General features: G+C 38.8%; 1 protein-coding gene across 1 annotated transcript; it reads left to right on the plus strand.

Annotated features, from left to right (window-relative positions):
- The first annotated feature begins 1,806 nt into the window (after positions 1-1,806).
- Positions 1,807-5,407, plus strand: LOC115012102 (CMRF35-like molecule 3). Its single transcript, XM_029437564.1, has 6 exons — positions 1,807-1,872; positions 2,105-2,437; positions 2,542-2,709; positions 3,326-3,415; positions 3,512-3,555; positions 4,233-5,407. Exons 1-6 carry the CDS (start codon positions 1,836-1,838, stop codon positions 4,527-4,529), a joined length of 969 nt encoding a protein of 322 aa, XP_029293424.1. The 5' UTR covers positions 1,807-1,835; the 3' UTR covers positions 4,530-5,407.
- The last annotated feature ends 7,395 nt before the right edge of the window (positions 5,408-12,802 follow it).

Here is a 12,802-nt window from a genome sequence, read left to right on the forward strand (position 1 = left end):
TGTACTGTAGATTAGGATATTAGTGAGTGCAGTATGGCGCTCCTGAGGGACTTCAGTGATATGGAGAGGAAATAAAGGTTTAAAATGTCCCGATGATCTGTGTGATCTACTGCTACTTCCACAGGATGTTACAGTCTGTGCCCTGTGAGAAGCTCAGCCATCCGTGAGAGACTCGGAGTAGAGCCGCTGCTCCTTTGCGTTGAAAGGAGCCAGTTGAGGTGGTTCGGGCATCTAGTAAGGATTCCACCTGGGCGCCTCCCTAGGGAGGTGTGCAAGGCACGTCCAGCTGGGAGGAGACCCCAGGGAAGACCCAAGACTCGATGGAGAGATTATATCTCATCACTGGGAACGCCTCAGGATCCCCCAGTTGGAGCTGGAGGATGTGGCCCGGAGAAGGGAAGTTTGGGGTTCCTTACTGGAGCTGCTGCCCCCGCGACCCGACCCCGGATAAGCGGTAGACGATGGATGGATGGATGTTTGTATCACACACAGAGAAATTGACAATAAAATTGACTTTGACTGACACACACACGCACTATTGTTTGCCTTATAGATTGAATTATTGAAGAATTGTTGAATTATAAAAGAAAGTAACCATTAAGCCCGACAGAAGGGTATATATTGTTCTTCCTTGTCTGCTGGCAGACTTTATTCACTTGTGGTCAAGTACATTTTATGTGTTGTCAGTGTGTTTTTTTTAAATATTGGACCAGTTTGACATAAAGTTAACCGCTTCAGCCTGATGTATTTGAATGCTGCACTTTGTCAGTCTACATGTTTAAGTTGTGTTTTGTAATGTGTGTGTGTGTGTGTGTGTGTGTGTGTGTGTGTGTGTGTGTGTGTGTGTGTGTGTGTGTGTGTGTGTGTGTGTAAAAGAAGTACATGAGTTTCAACATGATGACAGTTCCAGTAGTATGTGGTCAAGCATACTTAGTATTGTGCAACTGTGTTTTTTAAGTGTCACATTCACAGCCATTATCTTTTACATTTAAATAATGCACCTTGCTTTGCTGTCTACTCAAATTCTAAAGAAATAATAATTTCCTATGAGATGTCGATATTTACCTTTTTGTACACTCTAACACAGTCTTACACCTAACCAGACCTTCTCTGCTGGCCTAAACATCATCAGAATATAAATTTAATTTTGATATATTTTTCCACAAAGATGTATTAAATTATTCCCCATAGTCTATTGTCTTCATTCCATAGCTTTCCTCTTGGTTGTGCTGCTTCCAGCCTCAGATCAAGATTTGGAGCGCTGGCCTTTATGTTAGAGCTTTTATCTATCTTTTATCATATTTCAGCCATAATGTGTTGGAAAAGGGTTTGTCCGCCACTTTGAAATCACGAACTACGAGCAGTACCCCCGGCTCACAGCCTCCGAGAGGCACTGCACATTGTACTGCTGGGAATGCCTGCTATTTACAACTAAATGTTTCGTAAATATTAATATAACTCTGTTGTTAGGGTGATGCAACGCCCGGTTATACTGAGTTTCTGTCTCAATGTATAGTTTCTGGAGCCATGGCGTCATAATGATGGTATTAAGAGGTGGAATAATTCAGGTAGGACTGTGTAGGACATCACTGAAGGCCTAGGTGTGAAATGCACGGCCCGCCACTAACCTAACGCTGTATGCTTTGTGTGTGTGTGCGTGTGTGTGTGTGTGTGTGTGTGTGTGTGTGTGTGTGTGTGTGTGTGTGTGTGTGTGTGTGTGTGTGTAAAGGAAAGGGAGGAGCTGCAACCTTTTGAAATGGTAAGAGGAAGGAAATAATAAAGACCTGATTATTTCTGAACATTTGCCTTTCTGTTCTTCGATCGTTATTTTCAACATGATACAAATCTTTGCGTACTCTTGTCTTCTTTCTGGTGAGTTTATGTTTCCTGTATTTGCACCTACTGTAGCTTGTGTATAAATGCTGTAGCTGTTACATTATATGCTCTCTCTTAGTTTTGCTGAACGAGTCATTTAGTCATATCGTCTTGTTATTACAAATAATACAATTAATCTATATTAAAATGAATGTGCATATTAAATTCATGTATGCATTGACACAACAATGACAATGATAGAAAATGTTTCCTTTATTTCCACTTGTAGCTCTGCTGAGTGTTGTGGAGATGAAGCATCTCAACATAAAAGGCCATGTTGGGGAAAATGTGACATTCAAATGCTCTAACTGGAACACTTGGACAAGTGTAAAATCTAATAATAAGTACTTTTGTAAAAGTCCATGCTCGGAAGACAAACACATCATCAGAGCAGCATTTGGAAAGACTACGCATGAAAAAAGAATAACATTAACTAACACAGCAGAAGCTTTATCTGTGACCTTCACTCATCTCCAAAAGTCAGACTCCAACACATATTATTGTGGAGTGGACAGAACAGGTCTCGATGCATTCATAAGGGTGAATCTTAACGTTATAGATGGTAAGTTTATGCTCCTAATCTAAAGAAATACCACTACTTTGTGAAAAAGTAATAACTGTTCAAATTGTTGCTAAATTAATATATACTGTGTCTGTTATTTTCAGCTGAGTCTTACAGTACCAAGAAGACTCCAAAAACATTCACTGTCGTTCCCACTCTCTCATCAGCCGTTACAAACAGCTTCACTATATCTTCCAATGGCTCAGATATTATTACCGATATATTAACCCTTTATACTCCAACACCTACTGCATCTGCAACACAAGGAGCTGGTATGAAGAGCACTTATCTGAACTTACAATAATATATATATTATTCATATTTCAACATGTTAATTGAATTTGCAACATGAAGTATTAATAATGAGTCCAGTGGATCAAGTACGTAAATTAAAGTGGTCAGATACACACCAATGAAAATACTGCTTGATGGATGCATGAAATTATATATATTTAACTTTTAAATTGCAGTTATAGAACATGAACAAATACACAGTAGGACATTATCCTAAATGTAATGAAATTGTATTTGTAGGCCTAATATGTTTAAATTATGTTACAATAGTCTTATGTTCAGATCCCCAGCCATTGATGGTGTCACATACTTTGTGAAATTTACCAGCCTCAAGCATGCCACCTTATTTTGAATACTTGAAACAAATCTAATTTTGATCTTCTGATATTTTCTTCAATCTTCTGTACGTTCATGTTCCCGGTTACTCAGAAATTATCAGTATTTACCTGTCCTGTGAAAAACAAGTTTTAAACTGATACAAAATGCATTTATAGTAAAGACCATGTGAGGAGCAAGCAGTGCTTAGTATGATCAAGTGTGATAAAGCTTTTTTTTTTTTTTAATCTATCTCACTCTTTCTTTGTCTTTGTCTAGGAAGTTTACCATATTTGATCATAGGTGTCATCCTCATAATAACCATACTGATGGTGTTACTGAAGCTTATGAGCAAGATGAAACAACAGAGTAAGACCCAAAAACCAGCGCACATTGCATTTATATGGCTCCGTCAGTAAAGCCTCCCTCAGTTATATTAACAAATGTTGTCCTATATGTTTACAGAAGTTGTGTTAAGTGCTTTTACGCCACAAGAAGGCCCATGTGAGGTGAGTTGTCTTGAATTTGGTTCAGAAACCTATGTGCAGGTCGGATGGTTTCTGTGGGTTCTCTCACAGAAACAACTTGCTTGAAGTACTTACAAATACTCAGGCTTTTACTCCTACAGCTCTGGCCTTCTTTTCATATTTCTTACTGTAACGCTGTTTAGGAAACCTTTACGTTGCTGAGCTCAGAGTTAATAAACATTTAGAACACCTAGAATATTAGTTCTTTAGAAAATATTCTTGGTTCATGACAACAACACTACTGTTTCCCTACAGAAGCAGGAAGACAAAAGCTGCTTGTGGGCACAATCGTTTTCAGCTAGGTGTTCATCCTGCACCTTTTTATGCTAATTCAGAGTACTGTATCAGATAAGAGCTTTGAAAATGGGTGAAGATGCCATGGGATGATTATCTGAAGGCTTGTATTATCAATGTCACACATTTTACATTATCTTTACGAAGCTAAACAAATAAATTCCCCGGTCACACACCAACAGCAGTCATATAAATCATAATATGGGATTGTCTTGCGTATACAGCGTCCATGACGGAAAAGTGAGATACAAAAAAGGGAGCGGTGTCATGTGTTGAAGTGAAATGTAAAAGCCCACTAGTTTGCCATTTCAAGAAAACTTTGTGGTAATTTCTAATACAATATACAATACTGGGTTTCATTGCAGGAAGTTGAATATGATGAAATCAGACATGAAGTCCAGACTGACTCAGAGTGCCTCTATGCTAATTATTGCTCTCACCAAGATACCGGATTAGCGGCTAAGAATGGTAAAAGCTTTTCAGAAGAGGTTTCTTTACATTCAGCTATCAGGTTTGAAGCCAGTTCAAGGGGTGTGTGTGCAGAGATCAGAGACGACTTGGTGTACTCTGTTGCTCAACTACCCAAAGAGCAACCAAATCCATCTGAAAGCAACGGAAATGACTCTCTCTATTCCTTGGCTCAGCAACCACATGCGCTCTGAAGGATGCTACTGTGTTCAAAATGGATAAAAAGTAACTTTCTTGATTATTTTGATTATGATTTTGAATGAAAAGGTCAGGTCAGGACAGGAAAGGAACAAATTAGCATCTGTACACATGGTCCAGCCTCTTTTCTATTATATATCCACCACAATATCACTGCTCTCTCTCCTGTCACTAAGTCTGATTATCATTGTCTGCCTTTTGACTCCATTACTTCATGAAATAGTCATCATGTTTGCCACAATCACCCTGACCAAAGAGTGCGCAGAGACTTAATGTCACTGAAATCTTTCTTTGCATTGGGGTTGCTTTCGTTTGCACACACACACACACACACACACACACACACACACACACACACACACACACACACAGGAAGTTGATCTGTCATGTGTCAAGTATTTCACACACACACACACACACACACACACACACACACACACAGGAAGTTGATCTGTCATGTGTCAAGTATTTCAGAACACATTTCAGAGGAAGACGTTCTTTCCCCAAAGCCAGCCCACAACTGTTCTATTTCTACAACTCACAGTGAACCTCTAAATACAAATAATTTCTATTCAAATGTGAAGCACACTCTTTTTACTATCAGTAATAATCATGTGTTTTTACGCAAATGTTACCTGTGTCTTCTTATTAACTTAGACTTTTACATGAGTTGGGCCTTTTGTAAACTGGTGTCTTTTAATTTTGTAATTTTGTGCAGTAACCTATTTGTGAACCCTTTGTTAACTTGCAGGATATTGCATAAATAGATATATATAACCCATGGTGTACATGTGAAACTAAAAGTAATTATGTGCAAAGCTTTGTTTTTAATACTTTTTTTGGGCACTATACAAATAAAGTTATTTAAAAAAAATCTGAGAATTGTGAAGTTTTTTTTTAACATTAATAAACATTATGAGTTGTACATATAATAAATCTGAGAGTGAATCTGAGTTTTGTACTATTATCTATTATGTGTTATACCTTGCACGTTGTGCACATCGGTGAGGCCTAAAGTGTGTAATTAAATATACATTTCCTGCATTCTAATAACAACATATCACTCTAATTATGTTATAGCAGCTAAATGCTATGAGTCATGTTTCTTCTTTTTCTGTTTTCTACCACAACATTTTAGTGTAGTGTTTAGTTTGTCACAGCTGACAGGCCCAGAGATAACATGCGACTGAATCAGGGGATCTGGACTAAAATGCAGGATCATGGACACTGAACAAGTTAACAGGATTACAGAAAAGTGTTTAGTAGATGTGGTATGTCTTAATTCAATTGTGTAAATGTTGTTATCTTGTAGGGACAGGATGAGGAGCAGACTGAACTTTCAGTGAATAGATGACATCTAATTGTCAGATGTTATGTTGGATTAACCTATCATTTGAGGTACTGTCAAGGTCATATTTTCCATCTCAGTGGACATGACAGATAAGGGGACATGTCTGATTCCTTTTATTTATTAACCTTTATTTTACCAGGATAGGTCTCATTGAGATTAAAAATATATTTTTCAAGAGAGTCCTGGCCAAGATAGGCAGCAGCACAGTTACAGATAAATCAAAACAGTCTCAATCATAACACAATCACTATATTAACATTAGCAATCAAAACATTTACAGACACAGTGGCCTGCTTCAATGTTGTTCAGAGTGTGTTTAGAGAGACCAGCTCTTTGAGTTTCAGCTCATTTTGCAACTGGTTCAAGGCAAATTTTTTCATCTAAATTTAAAATAGTTAAAAATAAACATTTCCCACAAAGAAACGAGCGCTCGGGTGTGTACAGACATTCAACTAGAGTTGATCTAGCCTTGAACTCCTACAAAGTGAAAAGTTTGTGGTGCTCATCAAAGTTAGCTTTTAGCAGTTAGCATCATTAGCATTAGCATAGTGTGTTATTGTTAGCAGCACAAGAAGTGGGCTTAGAGACAAAATAAATCTGACTCAGTATATAGTTGCGTATAGAGTTTTTTTTTTATTTGGCTCAGGAGGTGTACATTTATACTCACTAGACAGAGAGAAGGCCAGGAAACCGTCCTGTGAGGAGTAGAAGGCTCCTGCAATGCTATCGTGCCAATTTGGGCTGTTGCAGTGTTCAGCCTCACAACCTCTCCACTATTCCTCAGAAATTGTGTTATTTTAGACTTGTTCATGTTCCAATCATTTACCTCTGAAGACATTTCATCAAAATTGTGATTACCTACAAACTTTTATTTTGTTACAATACATTTTATTGTTTTGGCATGTAGGCCTACAGTAAAGGTCCAATTCATTTTTAGCTTGCATCATAATGTGTACGTTTCAAACATTTCCTTATCTCTTGCCATCTGGTGATAGTTTAAAAAAATACACTGTGATGCAATTTCAACCCATATATCATTATCTGTGCCCTACAACAACAACAACAACAACAACTCTAATGATCTACTAAATCATTTCCATGACAACTGAGAAAGCACAGTATGCTGATCAAGGCCAGGGGTCATGGCTGAAAGCTCTGGAACAATTCCAGTAGGTTGACTTTATGGTAAGAATTGTTTTTTGTCAAAACAATTAGCATGGTATGGTAAAGTTACACTGGGTGACTGAAGATAGTTAGTCAGCACAAGTTTGACACATAATGACATTCTTATAAAGAATATCAATCACAATTCATAATATCCCTACTAAGTTAAAGAACAATAATTTATTTGCCAGTAGGCTACATAAAAATGCCATTAGTCATTACATTAGTCATAGGTAATTGTGTACTACTACACCTTGCAGACAATTTAGCTAGATGGTCATACTGCAACAATTCTAAAATGCATCTATGTTTTTTTTAGACTGATGGCTTGTTGGCTAGAAAAGTGTTGCAGCAAGTCATAAATTAACAAGTAATGAATCAAATCAAGGAACTGATGTAAAGTGAGGTCATTTATTTGTCCACCAATATCTGTCTTTGTCAATTTGTCTTACACACACACTAAACAGTACATGCTAAACACCCTAAAAGGAATGCTTGAAAACGGATAATGCTTTAATTGGGGTAACATTAAATTGATTCAGCCATCCAGTAATAGTTGTGGTTTATCTGCCTTTGCTACCATCACGTATCAAGTAGATCAGCGATGTAGCTTTTTCTATATCAAATCAAATCAAATCAAATCAAATTTATTTGTATAGCCCAATATCACAAATTATACATTTGTCTCAGTGTGCTTTACAGACTGTACAGGTTACGACACTCTCTGTCCTTAGACCCTCGCATCGCACAAGGAAAAACTTCCTAAAAGAAACCCCATAATTAAAGGGGGAAAAATGGAAGAAACCTCAGGGAGAGCAACTGAGGAGGGATCCCTCTCCCAGGACGGACAGATGTGCAATAGATGTTGTGTGTACAGGATAAACAACATAGTACAAATACAACATTTGACAGAAATGATGTTGTGTTGAAAAAGAGAAAGTTTGGATGAATTCAGGAAAATGTCAAAAAGGCTTCCCGGTGTCCAGCAGGACCAGGGCAGCAAGCACAGCCACGATTCCTGATCCTGACGTAAACCTTATCAGTGGCAACCTGCCACATGAGACACATGAAACATGAGACACATGAAACTCCGGGGATGATACCCCAGATGGTGAGTTAGTAACATACATTTACATAAATGCATACAGATAGAGAGGGAAAAGAAGAGAGGGAGGGGAGGAGAGTGGAAGAGAAGGAAGAGAGCAGGGAGGTGTCCCCCGGCAGTCTAAGCCTATAGCAGCATAACTAGGGGCTGATCCAAGGCAAACCTGAGCCAGCCCTAACTATAAGCTTTATCAAAAAGGAAAGTCTTTAGCCTGCTCTTAAATGTGGAGAGGGTGTCTGCCTCCCGAACACAAACTGGAAGCTGGTTCCACTGGAGAGGAGCTTTATAGCTGAAGGCTCTGGCTCCCATTGTACTCTTAGAGACTCTAGGAACTACAAGTAACCCTGCAGTCTGGGAGCGCAATGCTCTAGTTGGTTTATAAGGTATTATGAGATCTTTAAGATATGCTGGAGCCTGACCATTAATTGCTTTGTAAGTCAAGAGAAGGATTTTGAATTATATTCTGTATTTTACCGGGAGCCAGTGCAGAGCAGCTAATACAGGAGTAATATGATCCCGTTTCCTTGTTCTTGTTAATACACATGCCGCTACATTTTGGATCAACTGAAGAGTCTTAAGCGACTTTTTGGGACAACCTGATAACAATGAGTTGCAGTAATTCAGCCTTGAAGTAACAAATGCATGGACTAGTTTTTCTGCATCATTTTGAGACTGGATGTGTCTTATTTTTGCAATGTTACGTAGATGAAAGAAGGAAGTCCTTGAGATTTGTTTTATGTAGGAGTTAAAAGACAGATCCTGATCAAAGATGATGCCAAGATTCCTTACAGTGGTGCTGGAGTCCAAATTAATGCCATCTAGAGCTTCTATGTCATTAGAAAATGCGTTTCGGAGGCGTTTAGGGCCAAGTATAATAACTTCAGTTTTGTCTGTGTTTAACATCAAAAAGTTGCTAGACATCCAAGTTTTTATGTCCTTAAGGCATGCTTGAAGTTTAGCCAATTGATTGGTTTCATCCGCATAACAATGAAAGTTTATAGAGTGGTTCCTTATAATATTGCCCAAAGGAAGCATATATAAGGTGAATAGAATCGGTCCAAGTACAGAACCCTGCGGAACTCCAAAACTGACTTTGGCTGTCATGGAGGATTCATCGTTAACACATACAAATTGAGATCGCTCAGATAAATAGGACTTGAACCAGCTTAGTGCGGTTCCTTTTATGCCAACACAATGTTCCAGTCTCTGTAGTAGAATGTCATGATCAACAGTGTCGAAAGCAGCACTGAGGTCTAACAAGACAAGAACAGAGACAAGTCCTTTGTCTGATGCCAATAGAAGGTCATTGGTAACTTTCACCAGTGCCGTCTCTGTGCTATGATGAACTCTAAATCCAGATTGAAAAACCTCAAATAAACTATTATTATGTAAAAAAATTACATAACTGTTTTGCAACTGCTTTCTCAAGGATCTTAGCGAGAAAGGGAAGGTTAGATATCAACCTATAGTTGGCTAAAACCTCTGGATCAAGACTAGGCTTTTTAAGAAGTGGTTTTATTACAGCTACTTTAAAGGATTGTGGTACGTAGACAGATAATAGAGACAGGTTGATCATATTTAATAACGAGGTGTTAATTAAGGGTAAAACTTCTTTAAACAGTTTAGTTGGAATCGGGTCTAAAAGACAGGTTGATGGCTTAGACGATGAGATTGTTGAAGTTAGTTGGTTAAGGTTGATTGGAGTAAAACAGTCTAGATATATTTCAGGAGTTACTGATGTTTTTGAAATTCTGGAGGTTGAAGTTAAGGGCAGGAGGAGATTAATTTTGTCTCTAATAAATATAATTTTATCGTTAAAGAAGCTCATGAAATCGTCACTACTGAGAGATATAGGAATAGAAGGCTCTGTAGAGCTGTGGCTCTCTGTCAGCCTGGCTACAGTGCTGAAAAGAAACCTGGGGTTGTTCTTATTTTCTTCTATTAAGGAAGAGTAATAAGCTACTCTGGCATTACGGAGAGCCTTCTAATACGTTTTAAGATGATCTAACCAGACTAAACAAGATTCTTCCAATTTAGTGGAACGCCATTTACTTTCAAGATTTCTCGACTTTTGTTTTAGTTTGCGGATTTGTAAATTAAGCCATGGAGCTTTCTTTTTCTGTTTTATGATCTTCTTCTTTAGAGGAGCTACAAAGTAAAGTGTTATTCGCAGTGAGGCTGCAGCGCTATCAACAAGATGATTCATTTGGGAGGGACTAAAGTTAGCATTGGAGTCCTCCATTATATTGATAGATTCCTGGTATTGAATTAAGTGCTGATGGAATCACTTCCTTAAATTTAGTCACAGCACATTCAGATAGACATCGAGCGTAGGATATTTTTCCTACTGGCTTGTAGTCCAGTAACAGGACTTCAAAAGTTATTAGAAAATGGTCTGATAAAAGAGGATTATGTGGACACAAACTTTCAATTTCAACACCATATCCCAGAACAAGGTCCAGAGTGTGGTTTAAACAGTGAGTTGGTTCGTGTATGTACATTTTGACTGAACCCAATTGAATCTAATATTGAGATAAATGCATTATTAAGGCTGTCACTATCAACATCCAGATGAATATTAAAGTCACCTACAATAATTACTTTATCTGTTTTAAGGACTAAACTTGATAAAAATTCTGAGAATTCAGATAGAAATTCAGATAGAAATTCAGATAGAAATTCAGAATACGGACCATGAGGGCGGTATACAGTAACAAATAAAACTGCCTTTATTGTTTTCCATGTGTCACGGTGGGGAAAATGTGAGGACTCAAATGCAAGCCGGCAGACGAGGAGATTAACAAAAAGAGGGCTTTATTCCAAAAATCTTACAAAACAACAAAAATACAAAAGATACAAAAGTAACTGAAAAGACAAACCAGGATGACACGGGCAGCACGAGGAAGCACAAGGAGACATCTGCAAGGGTGACACTTAGATGACAATCTGACAAGGAACACTGGGAAAGACAGGGATATATACACACAGACACTAAACGAGGGGAACGAGACACAGCTGGAGAGAGAGGCTAAAACACAAAGGCACATGAGGAACAAATCGACAATCACAGAGGGAAAACACACAGACAGGAAGTACAACTAGACATGACATAAGGGGGAGTGAACACTTTAAAATAAAACAGGAATATACAAAAATCAAGACTGTGACACCATGTTGGGTTTGAGAGCATAAGAACAAGGCTTTCAAAAGAGTTATAGTTTAGTTTAGGTTTAGGATTGATCAAGAGGTTTGAGTCAAATATGGCCGCAACTCCACCTCCTCGGCCAGTGCCTCGAGGAATGTGAGTATTAATATGACCAGGTGGAGTGGATTCATTTAGACTGACATATTCTTCATGTCTCAGTCAGGTTTCCGTGAGACAAAATAAATCAATCTTATTATCTGATATTAAATCATTTACCAATCCAGCTTTCGTTGATAAAGATCTGATGTTTAAGAGCCCACATTTAATTTTTCGATTTAGTTGCACTTTTGCAGCGGTGGTGTTTATTTTAATTAGGTTTTCATGTATAACTCCTCTTCTGTTAACCATAGATTTTATTAATTTCAGTGGTCGTGAGGCAGACACAGTCACCATGGGGATTTGAGTGAGTGACTGCCCGGAAAGAAGCACAGAGAAGTGTGTAAGACTGCAACTCTGTCTCCTGGTCTCAACTCTGGGTTGTCATGAATTAGGTCCACTAATAAACTTTGTAATATTATTGTATATGAGATCTGCTCCTTCCAAAGTAAGATGGATGCCGTCACTCCTAATCAGACCAGGTCTTCCCCAGAAAGTCCGCCAATTGTCTACGAAGCCTGCATCATTATCTGGACACCACCATGAGAGCCAGCGACGGAATGATGACATGCGGCTAAACATGTCATCATTCAAAAGATTTGGCAGAGGACCAGAGAAAACTACGGACTCCGACATTGTTTTGGCAAATGTACACACCAACTCCACATTAACTTTAGTACACTCCGATTGACGCAATCGCGTGTCATTACCGCCGACGTGAATAACAATCTTACTGTATTTACGTTTAGCGTGAGCCATCTCAAAATTGAGCTACCGATAACCAGAGTTGGCTTCTCAGCTGGTGTGTCACTGTGTGGGGAGAACCTGTTAGAAACAGCAAGCGGTTGGTGGTGAACCACGATTCACCACCAACCGCTTGCTGTCTCTAACAGGTTCTCATAACACTGATAACACTTCTTCTGGACAGTCACCCAGTCTCCTGGGGGACAGCTAACAGGATATACACTGGTCGGCCTGCACCGGCTATAGGGGGCTTGCTAACAGCTACACTTGCTAACCGCTGACAAACCATGGTGCGGAGCCGCTCATCTATCCCTCTAAAACTCGCCTCCAACCCTACGTATAAACTACATTTAATACACGTACCATTATCACTAAAGGAGGCAGAGCAATAGCTAAACATGAAACACACCGAGCAGGAGAGAGCAGAAGAGGGAGATGCCATCTCTAGCTGCCGAGCTGCAGCAGCTAACGTTAGCAGAGCCGAAAGGAGCGTAAAGAATTGAGGATTTAGCGAGAGTTGCTAAGAGAAGGAGGATAAGGAAAGAGTTGTAAGTGCTTAAGAAGTACAAGTATAGGTTTAGATAGATGACAGGTAATTAGCCGA

Source organism: Cottoperca gobio, chromosome 1 (assembly GCF_900634415.1).
Source record: "Cottoperca gobio chromosome 1, fCotGob3.1, whole genome shotgun sequence".
NCBI classification, from domain to species: Eukaryota; Metazoa; Chordata; class Actinopteri; order Perciformes; family Bovichtidae; genus Cottoperca; species Cottoperca gobio.